Source organism: Cylas formicarius, unplaced genomic scaffold (assembly GCF_029955315.1).
Source record: "Cylas formicarius isolate icCylForm1 unplaced genomic scaffold, icCylForm1.1 PGA_scaffold_1__22_contigs__length_36826433, whole genome shotgun sequence".
NCBI lineage: Eukaryota > Metazoa > Arthropoda > Insecta > Coleoptera > Brentidae > Cylas > Cylas formicarius.
In genome coordinates, this window is record NW_026844264.1 from 24,508,445 (window position 1) to 24,530,580 (window position 22,136).

The 22,136-nt window shown below is 32.7% G+C and overlaps 1 protein-coding gene across 10 annotated transcripts in view; it reads right to left on the reverse strand.

Moving 5' to 3' along the window:
* The window catches only part of LOC132696894 (tensin-1-like), a 119,173-nt gene that overhangs the window by 45,347 nt on the left and 51,690 nt on the right, over positions 1-22,136 (reverse strand). For 5 of the 10 annotated variants that reach the window (XM_060662010.1, XM_060662018.1, XM_060662015.1 and 2 more), the window contains exon 4: positions 14,292-14,567. The exons of 1 other annotated variant lie outside the window; for it this stretch is intronic. In XM_060662010.1, coding sequence (XP_060517993.1) covers positions 14,292-14,567 — 276 coding nt within the window. Of the gene's footprint in view, positions 1-5,717; positions 5,847-14,291; positions 14,568-17,875; positions 22,135-22,136 lie in introns of those variants that run through there. 4 more of the 10 variants (XM_060662014.1, XM_060662013.1, XM_060662012.1 and 1 more) reach the window with 4 other exon arrangements.

Genomic DNA, 22,136 nt, shown 5'->3' on the forward strand with positions numbered 1-22,136 from the left:
CGAAGGTCAATTGTATTGGTTTATTGAGGGTAGATAGAAACAACTGACGTCCAGTTTATAGCTTTGATTAATTGGAAAAAAGGGTGCTCCATAAAAAAATAAATCGTATTTAATTGTTGCAATGATTCGAATTCAATTTTTTTCGATTTTGTGAAGATCCTACTGTTTCATTTTTTTTTCTATAACTTTGCAGACGGTGGTCGGAATTAATCGGAAAAAAAATGATAACGCCACTACATGCGATTTTTTGTAATTAAATACTTCTAAATAATCGAGCCCATGACTTCCCAATTACCATCTACGGGGTGATCGTTTTTAGATAAATTATAATATTTTGGTAATATATGAAAACCAATTAAACCATACTCTCTTTCAGAGAAGACGGAAATATCATTTTATAGTTGACAATTAACGATACACATTTTGGTGTAACGTCATTTATTCCAGATTAGAGTCTTTCCCATATTCCCCAAATAGACAATCAAAACGATCTACATAGTTAGAGCGTCGACCGTCGACTCCGATTTATCCTTTTTATTGGCGACCAGAGACTATATTTTTAACTGGAAGCTATGTTACGGCTTCAGAGCAAGGTAAATCAGTTGTTACAAGACAATTAAGGACAGGAATTAAGTGTAAAACAAATCATTAAACACACGCCGGTATGGACTAAAATTGCCGCAATGAATAGATTAACACCGCATAAATAACAGTTATTAACAGGTTAAACCTGCTGGTTAATATAGCAAATACAATCGTTCAACTAGATAATCGCAAAACAATTACAAAATTCTGTGCATGATTCGACTTGTTTTGATTTGGTTTGAACTACTTTATTCCAAAATTCCAAATTCCACGACCCTCTGACTAGATTAGATATGAAGTTAAAAGAAGCTTATTGGTATCTGAATATTAACCGATGGACTAGTTTCCTACAAGCGTACAACGCAAAACGGGTTGCCTTAAATGGAAAATGGCAATAAATCGTCGTATAATCCATGTGCCTTGATAAGGTTAATACTCTCATAGAAATTCCGTTAGATTTCAATAAATTTGATCAATAAAATGGACCGAATGTAATTGAAATCGGTTTATAGACAATAACTTAAGAGGCTTCAAACATTCGAGAGCAATTGATGTGGTTTGGCTACTACTTTTAGTCCAAAATTGTTTCTTGCGAAGTAAAATTTTGACGATTCTAAACATATTAAGAGCTTTCGAAAACTTAGTGAAAGTTATCTCTAAATTTAAATATATATAACCGTGGTTAGTTGACCAACATTTTAATCCCAAAAAATATTGGTGACATATTGGTTTTAAATGTTGTTTTAACATTTCACATTTAGTTTTTGTGTTATCCAAAACGAAATTTTGGACAATTCTCGTAAATTAGGAATACTAACTTAGGTTAATAGGATAATAATATTATTCAGGAGACAACCCTTCCATCTGGAATCATTAGAATTGTGATGGACCTAACGGGGTTTTTCAACTTTAGTTACATTATTCATAGCATTTGCAAAATTTTAACAAAAAAATGGAGGCACAAATACATGTAAAAATTGCATGGTCCCTACCGAGCTCAAGATTAATAACGACTAAAATGAGGCTTGATTTCACGCAGATAACTTATATAGTTTATTTAGTGACGAGCACGCAATCAGTTTCTCCGTATAAGGATGGTTTGATTCTCCAATATTAAAATGAACGGGACAATTTTCACATCGCATATAGACAGTATTGAAATTTCACCGTGGTATTTACGGTGAGAGTTAAAAATTAAGCCACAACTAGATTAACATTATTAAATATAGTACAGCCCAGGTTTGAAGTAACTGAAGACGTTTATCAATTGGTTGCATACTACTTTTTCTTTTTCTCGTTCTCGTTTTTGAAGTGTTAGACACTTGGGTATTGTTGAGTAGAAAAATAATATTTTCGAATCAAAATGATATTTTTACTAAATTTTCTCATACTGATGACAATAATTTACCGTATTTACATAACCATCATTAAGTTATTCTATTCCAGACTGACAATTAATGAGTTGGAAGATTAGGATGTACATGGGCTACCAATATGGCACGAACTTAATTCAAAAAAATGCCAAAAATAGCCGTCACAGAATAGAGTGGTGGGAAAGAGAATCAACGAAACACTGTGTTACTCCACAAAATTTAATAGCAGATCTTTCCATTTCTTTAGTATCTACACACAGTTATGATTAACTATTTAAAACTTTAACCAAGAAAGTTTTACTTTTACTATAATTATTATATTTTTTGTATACTAATACAAAACCAAGCAGGGTTTTTGAGCATAATTCTAGGTGCAGGTATTGATAGTGATATGCAACTAAATTTTGATTAAGGTAGAAAAAGTAAATCTTGGCAGCTGTTTTGTTGCGTACCCTCATTATTTTTTTAATTTCAATCTTATATGTATTTTCCAAAGTCTAGCACTGTACTCGTAATAATTATGCAATTATGTGATATTAAATTTTTGCAAGCCGACCCTGTACCTCCTTATTGCGATTTGAAGTTGTGATTTACGCAATAGGGTTTCATTTATTGCATTAGAACTTGACGGTATAAGTTGAAGCAAACTGCCTCAAGGAAGCTTTAAAGTTAGTGCTTATTAGACTTGTAATCTCTGACTGTACATTAAGCTCGAAATCTCAAGATGCTTGATTTGCAATCATTAACATCAGAAATTAAAGAGCTATTTGAGAAAATATTAAAAAACATTTTGAAAAAGAGAAAAGTCAAGAATTAATTAATTGAATATTCTCTACGTCGTCAAATTTTACCCCAAGTGCTTAATTGCGTAGGTCACTCTTTTCTGTAAGGCGGCATTGATTGTATATTTCTCTCTTTATTTTTAAGTAAGTAATACTCGTACTCAATAAAACAAATAATGACTGATCCCAAATTACCGAGCAAATTATATAAAATGATGCCATATCAATATCAAAATTTGCCTCACGGAGGGAATCCAACATAAAAAATTTTGATTGCACGTTTCGTGGCTAAACCGGATTGTAACTAGGAGCTGGGAGCGGATAGAAAATTGGGTTAATGGGATAAACACGTATATATAAATATATCGATTAGATAAGTTAATATGCACAGCCGAAAACACTTACGTTAGCGATTTTCAAGGCTACTGGGGTTCTAGTTAATTAGGTTGGTTAACTTGAGCGTCACCTACTTTATAGACCTTAATTAAACCCTCGTATCGGCGAAAAAGCAGATTGCGGTAGTTTTGCGCAGATATTTACGCAGGTGATGTCGGGAAAAATGCGGTAATAATCCCGGCTTGAAAGAGTTTACTCTGCGGCAATTGAGTGGAAAATTTATTGGACAGAAAACCCGACGCCAATAGTCGAGTGTTTTCATAAATGGAAATTTAATATCGGAGATTTATGTCGAAGCGAATGGATCTTGTCTGGGAAAAGAGTATTAAAACGCAAAATGATTCTGGTCATAGAGATATGAGAACGTATTTTACGAAACTAAATAAAATTTGAGTGGTTAATAAGTATATTTTTATTTTGCTTTACATTTCATTAATATATTGGCTGGCCTTAAATTGAAAGGATAACAAAAATTGGACGATTTTTTTTACTAATCCGATTTGACTATAAAATATCAGCGAATGGGCTATGAAAAATGTATAATAATGCAAGGCAAAATGGTTGATTTACTAATAACACTCATTACATGTATACATTACATAATATAGATAGCATGAAAAATGTAGATTCATTAAGCACATTGACATGGCAAACTGTAATATACATGTTTAAAATAGGATACTATTTTCAATACGCCTTTTTAAAAAATAGAATGTTAACGATTTTTTTGGATTTAAACTCATAATTGCCTTGCGTAGACGCAAAGGTAAAGTTCATGGTAACTGGATTTCCTAGGCTTCATAGAGCGGCAGTTTTAAGCAGGGTATAAACTTCAGTCCCGTGAAAGATTTTTTTTACAACAATCAACAAAGATCAGCAGCAACTGTAAGGGAGTGTAAAATACATGGTTTTCTAAATTTAAATAAAAATATTTACACTAGCATAATACTTATAAATAGATTGCAGTTTTAAAAATATATATCAAAATGTCATCGTCATAGCTTATATCGTACTGCCTCGGAGAAAGCGTTCAATGATTCAATGATTTCCACATGTTTTTCATACGTATTGTTATGTTACTGCGCCTCAGCGATGGAATGAATTATTATAACATATTTTTAATTGCAAAGATTTGCGGATTTTTATATTTTTTTATTATCGGCGTTAATTCTATGAATTTCTATGCAACTCTAATTACGTACTTAGAATTAATGACTAGCAACTGAATGATATATCGTGAGATGCGCGGTAGCGGTGAGATGTTATATACAAAGGGATTAATGTGGCACGAAGGGAAAGCAATTACGAAAGAAAAGACACTTTGGGGTCGTGCTTCTGGTTTTATACGTGATTAAATACATAACCGTAGATTATTAATGTCCATGTAAAATAATAGTTAACGGTATGTAAGACAATGTCATTAAGCATAGCACAGTTCAGGTTGCAGTTTTGCAAAATGTTTGTTGTCTTATGTCATATATAAATTTAGAAAATGTTCATAGCGAGATTACTGCAATATCAACTCCTTGTACGTATTCGTTTCATTTTAATATAATTTTTGCTTCAAAAAACTTGTAAATTAATAAATTATTTGTGATGTGGAGTAATATAATATACTGTTATTATCGAGTATCTCACAGCACAAGCGAAGTGAAGTTGCTTATATATCGGTTATTTTCATAAATCGTAAATTCTGGTACCTAACAAGCTTTTTTAAATAAGAATAAATATAGCTAGCTATATACTAATACTAGATTAATTTTAAAGGCGGGAAATTGATGAATGAATGAATAGGTACACTTAACTATAAATCCATATAATTCGAAACTAAAGTTGTACGCTTTACACCAACAATTGACTCTGTCAACTCATAGGAGAATGATCGAGACTATGGACTATGCACATTTTCTGAAAAAGCAACTTATGTTTGCAATAAGACGTTTGATGGATATGATATTGCGTCAACTGAAGTTCTAAGCATTTTGTCCTTTCGTACAGAACATATATCACATTTTGGGGTACAATCAGTGTGACTAGTTTGAAAGCGTATGATGGCCAAATCGTAATCAAAATCGTTACGGAGCAAAAATTTTGTCAGATTTCTTTGAACTCACAATTCACAAATTCGCAGCCCTTACACTAAGGGTCAATCAAACCTCATCTAATTTTCTAAATCCAGCGAAATCCAAAAATATTCACTAGAATACAATAATTTAATGAAACATAAAATATAAACATTGTTAAAAACAAATAAAAAAAAGAGGCAAAAGTAAGATGACCCATGTATCGTGTTATTTAATTGAATCATAGTTTTGCAAAAAAATAATCATATTTCTTCAATTCAAATTCTTGCTCACAACATTCAATTTCTTATTATAAAACTCTCTTTGCAAGGACATACAATTTTTTTTTTGTAATTGATCTAATTACCATTTTCGTAGTGCAAAAATCAATGAATCTTTATGTTTTAAGTTTATGAGAGCTTCGTTTATTATGAAATCATTTCGGTTGAACCAATCTGCAATCCGGTGCACTGCATCCTTGACATGGGATACGGAAACGACAGATCAAGTCCACTTACAGGCCAAGTGTAGGTGCAGATTATTCCCCATGACTGAAGCGACAACAATTATTCCAGTCGGCGTCACAAAACCACACACATCGCGACAGCACTTGAATTTCCACGCGGACCGAAGTCACTCAAAACTGTTTCGCAGCGCTCTCAGCGTGACTGCTGTGGTCGGTGTCGGCGGCGGCGTCGCGACGGTAAAAAATCCCAACAGAACGAGAATACGCGACCCTCACTACGACCAGCCGGCGTGCATGAGTGCGAAACTGATAGGGTACTGTTCGAAACCGTTGGTGTCCGTGTGGGTACTGTTCGTGTTTTGCTGGTGCAGCAGAATCCGCGAGCACGTAGAGAGGGACCGGTTGACGGCGGTACCGACGAGAAGGCATCCACGACCCGCGAGATTGCCTATCGGCGAACGAACTTCGCGTTTGGCGTTTAATCTTCCTCTATTTTGCTCGTGTGTCAAACGATGGAACGCTATCGGATTTCTTATATGTATATACGGGGCCTTCCAGTTTTATCGTGAGATAGAACGAATTTCGGAATCGCATCGTATATTTAAATACGGGGCGAGAAAGAGAAAAAGGAGAGAAAAAGAAATAGCAATAATAATACCGCAAAACAGTCAACTATTGAACTTATTTTACAACGGTGGAGAACTTTGAGTTGCTATTACAGGTTAGCACACCAAAAAGACCAAAAACAGTATACCGGGCTTCTAGTGAAGCTGGAGTATGAAACAGCACAGACCACCACACACTAGTTCTATTGAAAATGGACAAATTGACTTACATTGAAGATGTCACAGTGCTCACGAATTTATTGTAATTTGTACTTACTATATAAATCGACGATTTTTTATACAAATTACTGTTAGGGATTTTTACATAAGAGATTACTTTAAACTTTAAAAACATACAAAATTTGTACCATCTCTATCGCACTATCTTCAACTTAGTATGTTAAATTTGTTATGCATATTAAACTCTGTTGAAATTTGTAAGTAATTTGAAATATGGCGAGGGCCTCGTACCCCATAATTAAGTTTAGACATGAATTTTAAAGTTTATTATTAATGGTACAGGGGCCAAGGAGACCACGGCAGTGATTTAACTCTGCAACTAAGAAGTTCCAGTTAAGTTTTTTAGTTGACAAGCAATGTATGCAAGCTTGGAAGTAATATGTTCTCGAAATTCAAGTTTACAGTCTAAACACAAGCCCAGCCTGTCACATAAATCGGAAAATTTCAACGGCAACTTTTCAAAAAAATTCCTTGCCAACGTACCAAATCAACATTTCCCAAAAACTATAGCAGACGACTTTGTGGAATTAATTTTAAATAAACGGTCATGGTCTCAGCCATAAAAATTTGTTACATGGGAATTAGATCAATCATTTATTTGTTGAAAATTACTGCCACCCATTGGTAACACTAACTTCGAATACTACGCAAAAGTCAAGTTACACGGAAAATCGTCTAATACCTGTGCTCTAGATAAAAGGTCGTCGATGTGAGCCGAAAAGCTGCAGTTTAAGTAATCGCAGATTGGGCGTTTACACATTGCCCATCAGAATTATAAACCAGTTTTTTAGCACTATCAGAATGCTGGTGAATAATGTAAAACCGTCAGGCCGACTGAAGGCCACCGACGAGCAAGAAACGCGATTAGCGTCAAGGAAGAGAATCTTGGCGAGACGGGTATAATCGGTGACGTAACGCGCCAAGAATCCTATATTCGATGGACTGGAGCAACCAGCAGGAGATATTGAAGAGCGAAATGCTAAAATGCTCTTATTACTTTAGACGAACTGTTTTTTTAGCTGGCTAGACTAGGTACTGTTTAGCTACGAATATTAATATGACCATCACGACATAGTACGAATATAATCAAATGATATGGTGGATGGATGGAGAACCATCAGAACTGACTAACGTCAAAATACCATCAGTATTTTAAATATCAAATAACTAGTCAAAATTATCCAACCCGTGATTAAAGTACCGAAATGTGCTAAGTGGCTGGCGACAGTGTGTAATGAAGCTGACGTTTTGAAGCGACACCACAGGGTGGTTAATATAACCTAACCCTATACCTTATCTCAGAATATATAGGTTGTACGAAAAAATCTTGAATACAGAAGTCATTTGGTTTGTTTTATTATATTTTTGCATACACAGGGCACTCAGTGTTGCCTGGGTAAACACAACTTTCGATTTTTGGATTCTACAAAAGTTTCTACGAAAATTTCATATATAATATTCTATACCTATGTCTAATGGTTTTTGAGATATTTAACTTTTAAATAAAAGTAAAAATAAAGGTAAGAAAATGTTTATTTTTGGAAAGATTGACAAATTAATATTCTTATATGAGGATTTTGCTTCGAGTTTCAAGCTTTGTTATAACTGACAACGAATAAAATGTCAAGAAGGATATGAGAAACAAAAAGCCAAGAATCATACAGGCTCCCGATAAAATGTAATTTGATCGTTTTTATTTTATTATTGTCACAAATATGGCTTCATATACTGTTGAAAAGCGTCTACAGTTATATGAATGCTTAATTCACAATAAAAAATGTCCAGCTTTGGCTCTTCGGGAGTACCCACAAGCAGTACCCAAGAGATTTTTAATAGAATAGTGCGTGACCTACAAAATGGTTCAGTCATAAAAAAAACAAGGACGAAATCGAGAACTGTCCTTACTGAAGAAAAACAATTAGATATTCTGCTGTATTTTGAGGAGTTCCCAAAGGCAATTTTTTCAATCTTTGGAAAACTAAATATTTTCAAACATTTTATACAAACTTACCCTTATTTTTAATGGTAAATAAGATAAAATTATGAAATTTGGGGGTTTACATTAAAAAAAAAGATTTGTGGTTAGTTTGGAAGTTTTTGGAAGTTTTCTTAATTTAGTATTTAATCTTATTTTTTGATCACCCTGTATTATTAGTTATAAGAATATTTTAGAAATTCTATTAAAGTAGGTTCTTGTCGACAAGGTATTAAACCCAAATGAAAAAATAAAGATTTCCTTTTAGGAAAAATTAGCCATTAGACATAGATATAAAATATTATATATGAAATTTTCCTAGACTTGATTAGAATCCAAAAGTGTAAAAATATACAGAATGTTCCATTAAAAAAAAATGAAGTTGTATTTACCCAAACAACACAGAGTGTCCTGTATATGCAAAAATATAATAAAATAAAACTTCGCTTCAAAAATGACTTTTGTATTTAAGATTTTTTCGTAAACCCTATATATTCTGAGATAAGGTATAGGGTTACTTTATATTGCCCACCCTGTACTTTAACCCGAAACTGTAGTAATTTCATTTAAATAAAAGTGTCAGCGCAATCTAGTACTCGCTGGTTCAATTCTTCGCGAGGGTTTATTTAACTTTGATACAAATGTACACCAAATGATTGAAGAAACCCTACCCGACCACCCACTTATATAAACAACGTTCATTAAACATTTTCCTAAAACCCGACGAAAATGATTAGCTGCCAACTAACCACAACTGCATGTTTTGCCTTTCGTTTGTTAGTACTATTAATTTTTGAGTAATTCGAGGTTAATTTTTTTCCTCTATATTTTGATCTAAAACTGTCAAGGTACAAAGTTATGCTTTATCATATACCTAAAATCCTGAACCATAATTATAAGGATTTAATTTTTTTTTATTATATAAATGAGCTTTTTCAGTCAAATCCCATTACCTCAAAAATGCATTAAATCGATTTTTTAAAATATTACAAAAAATTTAAAACTCGATCTTATTGCTCGTCGGTAAATTTTATCATTCCCCCGTGTCAACTTCATGTTTTTTTTTAAATTGACGTGTTTTGTGTTACATTAGAAATTGAAAATTTTGGATTTTGTTGGATTAATTGCTAAAATGAACTGAACTGATAATGTTGGTGTTAAGTTTCTGTAGGCAAAACAGTACTCAACGCTCAACGTGGTTGGGATGCTGATGATATCCCTGCGCGTTATTCCTATTGTTGAAAAATTTGAATTTTGATTTGCTAAAAGGAATAATATCTCTCTATAAATTATTAACATATTATTATATTTGATTCATTTCCTAGCCGAGAAGTAGTAAGCTAAGGCAGCAGCCAGGAAATTAAATTCTTGATAAAAAAATGCTTCAAACGCAATTTTCTAATGCTGCATGATGAAACATGAAACATTACACCGGCTTATAGAAGAATCAAAAATAAACTTTTAAAAAGCGGCATAACTGTTTTAATTAGTTTTCAAGAACTGTATATCCATATAAAGTGTGGACGTTGCCCAATAAGGAAGGTGTCAGTCATTTTTTAATTGCTAATTTTTTTCTTCTCAACTTATTTTAATTAATTACGAAATATCTAAGCTTCGGGTTTCGGGAATAGTATCGACTTATGCAAAGGCATAATTTATTTGAAATTAAAGTCAAGAAAAAAAAAACACAAATTGTAGATCCCCAAAACTAGCTACTAGGTTTGTTAGTAGGTTTATAAAAAAAAATCAATTAAAAGCCTTTCAGTTACTTATAGACATTTTTTTTTCCAAAATTTCATAAATCTAAAAAAAATTAGTCGCGTAATAGAATTAATAAATAAAAAATTTGAATGTCTTACTGGCAAAATGTTCAGTGTCAAAATGTGTGGAGTTTCAACCTACAAAATTTAACTGAGCCAACGGATTTATCCTACGGGAGAATATTATTAATTAAACGGCACATAAATTAAAATCTACGAGCCCCTAAAAATTAGGCAATGAGCGCCTAACTATACCATCGCAAGTAATTACGTTGCGCAATCTAGTTAATATCTCGTTACGGGGTTATAAAGTTTCCGGAAATCACAAAACTGATGCTCGATTCGGAACGAGCGCATTTGAGATTAACCTTATATGCAGTTGGTACAATCTCGAGTTATTTACAATCCAAATAGAACTATTTCCTATTCCCTACGCGTATAGAATATCGCCAGTTCAAATAAATAAGAAACACAATAGTAGAAATAAAAATATAAATACGACAATAACGTCATTTCTGTGAAATAAGGACGAAAGTCCAGAGTGAATCTTAAAGGACGCATAGTTCCTATTTCAGAGCACAGGAAAAGAATTTTTTTTCCGCCGATGATTTTAGAACTTTAGCTATTCGAATACAAAATCCGCTTTTCAACTTTAAATTCTTTAGATATCCTCTTTGCATCAGGCAGACGTGAATTAAAACGTCTATGAAACCCTAGTTAATCAATTTAAAAGCTATTAATTTATTGTGGATTAATCGATAGGCTTCAACTCAAAAAAAAAAAAAACGAATATGACACAATAGTTTTGATCTTCTCATTTGTGTAGCTTTAAGACTGAAAAAGTCGACCCTTTCTCCTGCAGAAATAGAACAAACCATTGTATTATATGCTAAAGACTACAAACATAAAATAAAGATAACCAAACTAACTAACCAAAACTAAATTTTACTCAGAGAAAATTAAGAATAGTGCAAATAAATCAAAAGAAATATGGGGTATTGTAAAGAGTATAGAAAATAAAAGTGAAAAGGTATTAAATTGTTCGCTTACTTCAGAACAATTTAACTCCTATTTAGTAAACATATCAAATAACCTCACCACTAACTTACAAATAACAGATCTAGGCCCATCCAATGCTACAACTAAATATATACATAATGATGTCTCAATGTTCCTGAGTCCAGTAAGTACAGAAGAAGTGAGTAAAATGTGTTTGGTCTTAGTAATAAAATTTTGAAGATAGGTCTTGATAAACTGCCAAGCTATGACTTGAGAGGCAATTCGCAATTCGATCGTTCACAGGTTGTTGATATTGAAAAAAATCTATTACCACCAGTCATAGCGGGTGTCCTACAGGGATCTATTTTAGGCCCGTTATTGCTTATTTTATATGGACGCGAACTCCCAGCCTCCTTTCCAAATTTAAAAACAGTCCAATATGCGACAAAACAAACAAAATTTATACATAACACTACAAAAACTTCGTGATTGGTTCGCAGATAACAATCTCAATAAAACCTTTTCTCTTAAGGAACGTGAACAGAGTACAGCCGTGAAATTTCTGGGTTAATATCTAGACAAAAGGTTGCCGAACAATCACATAAATGAACTCACAAAGAAATTAGCCTCAATACTATATCTCCTTCGCAGAGTAAAAGATATTACACCCCTCAATGTATCTCGAACTGCCTACATTGGTCATTTTCAGTCACGAATAGCATATGGACTTCTATTTTGGGGGAGCTCTGCTGATTGGGAGCGGGTATTTAAAATGCAAAAGACCACATTAAGGATTATGGGTAAACGCAAACCCTGAGATAGCTGTAGGGATCTATTCAGGGAATATAGGATTCCGACCCTGTAGGGTCTGATTGTCTATCAGTGTCTAATTTTTATTAGGTCGAGAAGATCGGGCTACCTAACTGTCAAAGATAGGCATAAAACCTATATAATTGTGTAGCTATAACACTGTTTAATTTACTTCCACCCTCCATAAAAGATCTGTCACTTCAAAGATTTAAAACAGAGGTAAAAAGAATCATCCTGGATCTTCCACCGTACACCAAAGATATAATTAAGATATGAAAACTAAGGCAATGGTAATGACTAAAGAAGATGAGTTAAGCACATGACGGTAGATTCCAGTTCGATCTGAACAAGAGACTGAGTCAAAACACATAACGCGAAACTAATGCAATGTGCGAATTCAGGTCATCAAATGTGTATAAATCGGCTATAAATACTCCGGCATATTATGTGTTGGCCTGTGTAATTAATAGCCATTTCATCACCGACTTTAGCTAATAAAATTTAAAAGCATATGCAATACATTATTATACTTTTTTTCGTTGACCTTAAACAAGCTCCTCGGTTTTAAAAGTGTAGTTTTTAATGCAAATGGAAGAATAGGCAGATAATATGTGTTAAGTAGGAACTAGAATTACAGTTTCAATGTATACCTAACTATTCGATTTTTCATATAGATTAGAATAATCCAATTATTTTCTCTCAATGGTATGTTGGATGATTAAGTTTAGAATATCATAAATATATTTAAAAAATATTATAAATACATTGCAAATTCTGAAGAATTAATGCTTGGGCCGTGATATGGTCGAGCGGTAAATCATTCGTAAAATTTGGTGGACCAGCTCTGTGAAATCCAAAATAAATAAGAACTAAAAGTTCAGATTTTCACGAAATTATATGTTATGACATGACAATTGTTTCGACAACACCGTGTCTTTATGAAATCCGTCAAATCTGTGAAATCTTTGTTAAATGTAAAATCCCTGAAATATTTTTAAAACCATAACGTGTTTCCTTGAAGTGTGAACATTTTACATTAATTAAAACAAATTAAAATTTTAAAAATGCCAAAATGCAATTATGAAATAAATATTTTTAAGTTATTTGTAGATCGGCGTCAACAAGTGTAACATTTGGCTGGACCGTTGCTACGTTTGAGAAATAATATTGTTAAATTAAAAGCTTTTTACTGCTGGGATCTTTAATTTAGATTTTTATAAGTGTTCACTCAACCCAATGTCAAAATTATTAGCAGTTGTCAATGTACTAATTATTTCATCAACATATATTATTAATTATCAAAATTCGTTCCTAAATGTCTTAAACACGCCATTTTCTATAAATAAAATTACGTAATTAAAGTTACAAAGACAATCGCGCATATCCTAAAAATATCACGTTAATTACCGTGTAACCTCAAATTTTCGAATTCAAAACATACACTATGTACTAGCACAAGTTTTCTTTTATTTATCTAACTTCTAAAGCAAATATTTCTTCTGAATCTGAAGAAAAAGAAAAAGTTAAGAATTTTGAAAAAAAAATAAAATTTTTATGTCCAGTTTAAAAATTTATGGATTAATTTACCTACTCATTCACTAATTTAATTATTTTTATTTTAATACTGTAGCATTTTTTTATGTATGTTAATTTTTAATTTAGAAATTATTTTTCAAAATCAGTAAAGTCCGCAAAATTGCGTGAAATCTGTGAAATCTGGTATAGCAAATTTTGTTGATGATTTGCCCCTCTGGTATAACTATGTATGTCACTTTTGTTGAATGTCAAAATTTGGAACAAATCGGTTGGACATTTATTAATAAAGGTTAAATAGCGCAATACAATGTCCCTTTCACGTAACTTAAGTAGGATTATATTTTTGATCAAACTTTTGGGTTATAATTTATAATAATTTAATAAATATTAAAATCCATCGTAGTTTGTTTACTAAATGATTGTTCACATTCACAATGATACAAAATTAAGAATTTCGTGGTCTTTCTACTTTTATCCATTTTTTGTTCTCTAATTAATAATTAATATTTAGATCGAATTAAGTAAACCAATAGGTTTTCCTTATATTTGTTAGGTGGATATGTCCTAACTGGTAAATAAACATACATGCGTCCCAATCCCAATTAAATTAGAGTTTAGTTCATAGAATTAGTGTACAATTAAATCCAAACTGGGGTTAGTAAAATTATCAGGTTAGTACCAACATTCCACATGACTCTTACCAGATCTATGGGGATAGGTTCGTAGGTGGTTTCGATCCTTTCAATTTGGACAACTTGTTTAGTGTTTTGAGTTTGGCCGTCTTTGTAGCCATTTTCGCATTCGTTTTCCGCTATTTCTTTTATGGGAGTTAGGGAATCGTACAGCCCTTGCGTGCTACCTTTGTGGTCGCCATTTTGCCGATTTATTTGTGTTGTGTCTACTTGAGGTAGAGGCGTGTCATCTGTTTGGTGGCGGAAAATGCGCCAGCTCGTGTCTGTGTATCTTTGTGCGGCTTCCTGTAAAAATATCGAAAAACTGGGACATTTCAATAAGAAAATATTCGTATTTTTTCACGTCACGCATTACTCGGAAGAGGGAATTATTATCAGAATTTTTCGAAATGTTGTTGTTGTTGCTATGTTGAAGATACAAAAAGAAAAGCTAAATAAATTAATCACATCGTTTTCTATTTCATTTAATGATCTGTTTGTACCTAATTTTGTAATTTTATAAAATCGGTGAAAATTAATTGAACATATTTTTTCCTGCTTTTTAGAGTGAGTGGGAAAATTATCCAAGATATCAGGAATAAAGTGGTCGTATGCGAATTAATGTCTTGTCTAAACATATAAAACTGAATGCGGAAAATCAGATTGCTCGAACCTTTTCTATTGCAATCACTACGACGGTAGCGACTTTAGTAAGGTAAAATAAGATTTGAGAAAAAAATGTTTGTTCAAGAGAGGTGTCCTCCAATACTGTCCTTTATTTTCAATTTAAGGAATGCAATGAATTTGAAAAGTGTTTGTATTCAATCGTTTTTACTTCGCTATTGACACGGGATTGATGCTTATTCAAATGCTGCAAGCGAGTGTAAAATTAAATTAGTTATCCTTTAATTTTGAGAAGTATTCTTGCAGTACTCTAATAGGCGATCAAGATATTTTTCATTTTTATGTGCGGTTGTAATAACAAATTGCAATAATATTTTTACACCATATGCAATGAATTGGCAAACTAACGAATCTATCGTATTTACAATTTAAATATGAACCAATGAAAAACATCAGAAAATTAGATGAAAACTGGAATCGAGAGAAAATAACCTCGGATTTACCAAAACCACACCCCCAGATATTAATTTTGTCCCAATACGGTTCCGCATTAATGTTTACATGAAACTGAAATTATCATAACGACCATTATCGATTGTTTGGCAAAACAATGTACGATAATTTAACTTTCAAGTAACCGCCTCGATCACGATGTTGACGTTTTATTTTTAGCGGCATCGCCATATACCAATTGCGTCCTTTCATTACGCTATTACATCAGCTGCCGATATATCTTTAATATAAGAGATGATTTAAGAAATACATTATAATTTTATTTCAACGGGAACCGATGATTTCGAATTTTCGAGGCAATTTTCATAAATACTACAATGTATTTTGCGAATAATTGAGGCCAATAGGTACGGAAGACTGAAGAAAATATTGGACAGAAAGCAAACGATGCTAGGGTGAAGAACAACGAGAAATGTTGAACTATACGAACTATGCTGATGCTTCCATTGTTTTTTTTTGGATTTGGTCTGCAAAGGGCTGATATATTTGTATTGTTGTTTGTAACTTTCCACATGTCTACGCCAAAATTACTGATGGAAGCAATTATGCAAGTTATACCATTTTTTTTAAACAGTGGAATTTAGGTAAACAAGTGTACACGTGCCTTTTCCTGTCGTATAAAACGAATAAATAACGTGCTATACTAATGGTGTAAAAGGTAGAGTTCTCCAAACCATATACTGTTTTTACGACATAAACCGGCATTTAACTTTGGTAAATTTTTATGAAGACTAACCGCAGGCGTATCCCGCTTGGATATCTCTTTGTAACCATCTATAAACCGATTCGCAATTGCACAATGACGTTCCAGAACCGTACTTCGGTATTTTGTATTGCTTTCCTAGGAATTTTGAGGGTCATTATGTTAAATCCTTAAATTGGAAATCAGTTTAAGCTTTCCAATGTGTTTTTAAAATAAAAGAGCAACCTACCTAATGGGCAAATTCAACTACCCAAAGTAGGGACTGTTTTAGGAAGGTTTATTCAAAGAAAATTTCTCAACTCACAAAATACAACAGTGCGCACGGCATCGTTCTTGTCGGCTGTCATTTTAAATATGGTCCTGGCTTGTGGGACACGTGCTGAAAAGAATGGTCCCTTCCGCTTTACAACACGAGGGTCTTAAGCTCATGCCGAAGTCAAAATCATAAAAGGTTGGAAAAACTGTATATTGATGGGAGGACTCTACCAATCACACGAAAAATAAACAATTTGACTGATCCAGACAAAAAGTGACTGTTTATAGCAAACCAAGGGTGGATAAATTCAGGAATACGATTCAGAGTATTTATGACTCCTTAAAAAAATTTCCTGTAACTATAATTTCCGTTAATAACCCGGAATTTTCCTTGACATGGACTTATTGCCATCTAAAAGTTTTGAGATTCCTTCGAGTGAACATAAAAATGTGTTAGTGCAATTGGTTATATGATGTATTTTGTTACGATTTCTTCACTTGCAATTAGTTGTATGATGTATTTTGTTACGATTTCTTCACTTGATACTAACAGGCTGCTCATCAAATTGTGGTAGTATAAATTACTTACTAGTCAAGGTTAAAACGTTAATGCAGTGATCTAAATTGTACGGCTGTGAACAAATCTAATTGCGCAAATCTTCGTTAATTCTAAATATAATTTCCGTACGACCTGTTTTTCTATTAAACGAAACGCTTTTGCTCCACATCCAAATTTTGATTCAATTTTGTGAAGCCGGCGAGCGAACATTTAGTCAGATTCAAGTCGCATATCCTGATGACTTTTTAAATAGGTTTGTCAAAAAAAGTGATGAAGGTTAATCTGCTGTTTCTTTTACCGCAACATGTTCAGCGAATCCAACTCTCTGGATTTAATTTATGAGATCCGTAATTAATTTGAGTGGACGAAATGGCAAAAAATGGGGTATACTCTCATCGGTTATGTAATAAAAATTTCGATTTTGTTTTATTCACGTCTGTAACAATGGACAAATAAAATATTGACTAAGATTTTTTAATGTTTATAGTATACAATAGATTCAATTTTTCTTTAATGATAAAAAAACTAACCTAAATTCTTAGTTTCTTAAATTCGTACTACGCGAAAATTGGGGAAATGTTTACATATGTCCAACAAATGAATTTTAGTGAACGATTTCTAAAATCCAAAAATCATAAGAAAAGATCTGAAACACCTTACTCTTTCTAATGCATTAAAAAAAAAGCTTGCATCAAAATAATTATAATTAACAAATTATCTCCGTTAGCTTGGTTCGTAATTGAGAAACCAGGGATGATCACAAAGTCACCATCTTTGATTGAACTGAGGTGGCTTTTACTTGACGAAAATCCATTTATCAAAATAAATAAGAACTAAAAGTTCAGATTTTCACGAAATTATATATTATGATATGATAATTGTCATATCATAATATATAATTTCGTGAAAATCTGAACTTTTAGTTCTTATTTATTTTCACCATCTTTGGTTGATACGCACCTCTCTAATTTTCCACAGTTGTTCGGAGCTCAGAGAAACTTTCTTCTTTCCCATTTCAAGGCGACGCTGATTAATCACTCGCTTAAACACACAGATGTCGTACTGACGCGAATCGCGAACAAAAATGGCTACGGATTTTATTTAAAATTTTTGCCGAATATCAACAAATGACGGTGGATAGTCAACCTCATTGTTATGTGTTTAAGTAGAGATTACGCGCGGCAATTCGAATTAAAGCAGTACCCGTATCCAATTTCGACATTGTTTTATCTTGTGTGTTTGCTTAACCTTCTTTGCACCTTAAGATTTTGAGTTCGTTTGCCGCTAGAATCAGCCATGTCGTATAAACTTGCATATTATTATGACGATGTCGCGCGCGGCCCAGACAAGGATCGCCACTTTTAATAATTATTATTTTTATACGCCGCTGTCGGCGAATTACGACACCATTTTTTTAAACGTTTATTTTGAGGCTCAGTAAAGGTACGACCGGCAACAAAAATAAACAAATGCGAATAGAAATTGTATGTACTTAGCCATAAAGTCTATACTAACTTTTAAAGATTATATTAGGTGATAAATTCTATAATTAGAAGTTTCATAACGACTCGGCGTGTCGTTTAAATATTTAAAATATTCTGGGTGTTTTTTATTTGAAAAAAGCGCAGAAACTGCAATTGAATCAAGTTAGGCCTCTACTATCAAAAAGCTTTTATTGTATGTAGGTATTTGCCACCTTTCCACAATTTTCTTTTATAAATTCTTTTACCTAATAAAACATTTCTGAATCGGGCCTTTCCATTATCATGGCCCATTAAAATCCATAAATAAAATAAAGTAAAATAAAAATACACAAATCAACAAGGGCATACAACTCATATCACATATCATCTACTTGTCTAAATCATATATTAGATAAAACAGTGCGGTAAATCCCGTAGAATGGTAGCATTTTCTTTCTAAACAGGGATCTCAACACATTTAACTTTTTCCCTTAAGATTTAATAGGCTGTGGGCCATATTTTGACAAAATACTGATTAAAAATGCCGCGCCCAAATTCAAAACTGTAAAATTAAATAACTGTCAGCGGCCATCTTGGTAGCTTAAGCGCCAAGTTTCTTATTGGTTGAAACCAAAATTTTAACTAAAAGCGATTTTTTGTTATTTTTTTGAGTTTAATGTGTGGCTATTTGGGAAAGAAAACGGAGTTTCTAAATGGGTTGCATCGACCAATTCATCTTAAACTCTTAGACTATTGATAAAATTTTAAAAAATATTTCTTTAACTTTGAGATTTACTGACTGTTAAATTATCGGTATTCACAAATCTATTTATGGATATATCAAAATTAGAAATTTGAACCAGTTTTTTATAGAGTTGAAGGGGTTGTTCATGGTGTCTTGGTACTTGAGTGATGTACCACATAAAAATACCCAGAAGAACAAAACCGACGGCCATATAGAAATGCCGTATCGTCTACACCAGGATAATTTAGTCAGTAAGAGTTGAGTGACCTACATCCACAAATAAATGAGAAATCAAAACATGTATGGCACGAAAAAAGTACATAATAAATAACTTCGGTTTGATTTCTAGGATAAAACAAAAAGGTATCGTCGCTTTAATGCAGTCTTTGTCTCGCTTGACCTAATTTTTTCTTTCTCTTTAGTCAAATATGTAGATCCGCGGTGGCACAATAGATCATTTGCTGGCATTGCGCACTAGCTCTCTGCGCGCTAATAACTAATTGATTCATTTCTCAGAACAAACGAAGTGCGACCTATGCTTTCGCACTTTTGCTTTTTTATCAATTAACGATTCAGCCCAAAAGCATTACCGGGATCATTAACTCAAAAGAAAGCAAAAGATGTGGTTTGAAGTGTGAGCATCGAAGCCTGCAGGTATTAAATATAATCAATTCCGAGATATGCATGGAATTATGTGCACTTTTCTTGCAATAAAACAAACTTATACATCCTCGGGAATCAACTCAACATAATCCGCATTTATTCATACGCTGCCGCCCCATTAAAAGGTAGGCAATACCTGTTTATTACTCCGAATAGGGCGAGCGTATGATTTCAAAGTTAATGAATTCATTAACGCGCCTGTTTATCATTTTAAATTGAGCGTGCAAATAGTGCCGCTTTAATATTTTCATTAAAATATTTATAACGTTTTCCTCGTTTGAATTTCTCCGACTCTGACGTTGATAAGTACATGTCTAAGATATTGGCACCTTTTTATATTTTACATTCATGAAGTTGTTGATGATTTGAAGATAATTTTCCAGCAACCCCTACTTATCTCTCTCTGGTAATTGTAAATCATTTGTATTTTAATCTTCAAATTATATAATCCAAGATGCAATTGCATAAAACGTTGAAAGTCCATTTAATACTTTCCTAAAAAAGTAATTCGACTGAACTTTCGACTTGTCTGTCCAAAATTACGTTTACATTCACGTTTCTCTGAAATTCACATGTCTCACATCTCTTGTTGGGTTCACAATTTTTTTTTTGGCCCGAACGTTTAAATTACCTGCCCCCGATTTTAAAAGATACTAAAACTATTTTCTAAAATACGTTTACAAATAAAAGATACGTATTTGCAGTTAAAAGAACTGAACCAATTCCAAAAGTTATAAAAATGTTTTGGTTAGTCAGCAATAATTCATTTAATGTGCTACTGTAACCACATCCATCTACGCCCACTATCTATTATTCTTTGTAGTTATATTTTTCATAGTGCATATTTGCAGTTAAATATTTCTTTCTTTGTTTTTAATTGTTGCCTTATGTCAGAACCTCTCTGTCGTTGTTATAAGCAGTTTTTCTGGAATACCGTAATTATCTTGAAAACGATCAGACAAGCAATCGCAAAGAACACATTTGCAGAGAGATTTTCAAATCGTGCGACCTTGCTAAGTATACGTTTCTAAGACACCCACGGAGTGGATTTATTGCATTGCGAATTAGTTCCTGTCTCTCCTTAAAAAAAAAAACAATAAAACAATTTCTTCTAATGATATCTCCAAAATGTTTCATTGCTGTTCATAAATTTGGAAACTGCCAAACCCAACTTCTAGTCAAACGAATAAAATAATCGAAAAAATAATCTGTTAGCCTTTATCATATAAATGTATACTCTGTCCAGCTAATTTTTTTTAAATGACGTTTCCAATTTGAAATTTGATTAGGTTTAAAGTTATTTTTAATATTTATTACGTCAAAGCTTTTCATTTACCGCACCTAAACTTAATTGAATCTGACTCTTTGCCTAACCGTATTTGATGTGGCTAAGTGTTTTATTTTATTGGAATATTTTTGCTATAAGAAGGGTCCAATTTATGGGTGTTCTTATAAGTACTTTCTGGGGGAGCATAGGTTCCATTTATCAAAAACGCTTACGCTTGGTCAATTTGGGAAATTTAAACAGTATCTAATGTGCAATAATTCCAGAAAATCCCTTCCCTATTTTTTTAAAGATGACAGATGTGCAAAATTTGAAAATTTTATTTATTCTCTAGATTGAAATTTTAATGATTAATGGCTATGGAAAACACTAAATGAAGTTCTTCATTTACCTATCTACTAGATATATAATGACTGGCTGTGGAAAACACTAAATGAAGTTGTCCATTTATCTATCTACCATCTTGTTTTCTGATGAATCAACTTTTATGTTAAATGGTTATGTAGAATTTACATTAAAAAGAAGACAATTTCATGTCCTAATCGACGTGTGGAAACATATTTACAAAAAGCACTTTTTGATTTACTGAATTTATTCAAAGTTAAAGACTCGCCCTGACTATAATTTAAACATTTTTTTTGTGTTTTGCATTATTAATAACTGATCTGATTGTACCTTATCCTGTGTTCACTTCATCGATCTTCTGACACACAATATACAACAAATCTATTGTTATATCACACAATGCATTATTGCTTACACTTAGTTTATAAAATTGGATACCTATTTCGCAAATACATAAATAATTTAAAATTAGTCAATTATAATTCTGACTACGGTCCTGCAAAGACCTAACCTCTGCAGAAAAAAATCAACTACAATCACAGCCTCGTCGTTAAAATTTTAGCTGATTCAGAGTATACTAATTCTCATACCACGTCATAATAATAATTATTCCGAAAAAATTTTGAAATTTTTGGTTTGTTCACATACGAGGGCCGATCAAAAAAAACGAGAACTCATCGTCACTCGAAATGAAAAATTGCCGGCGAAACGAGACCCAGA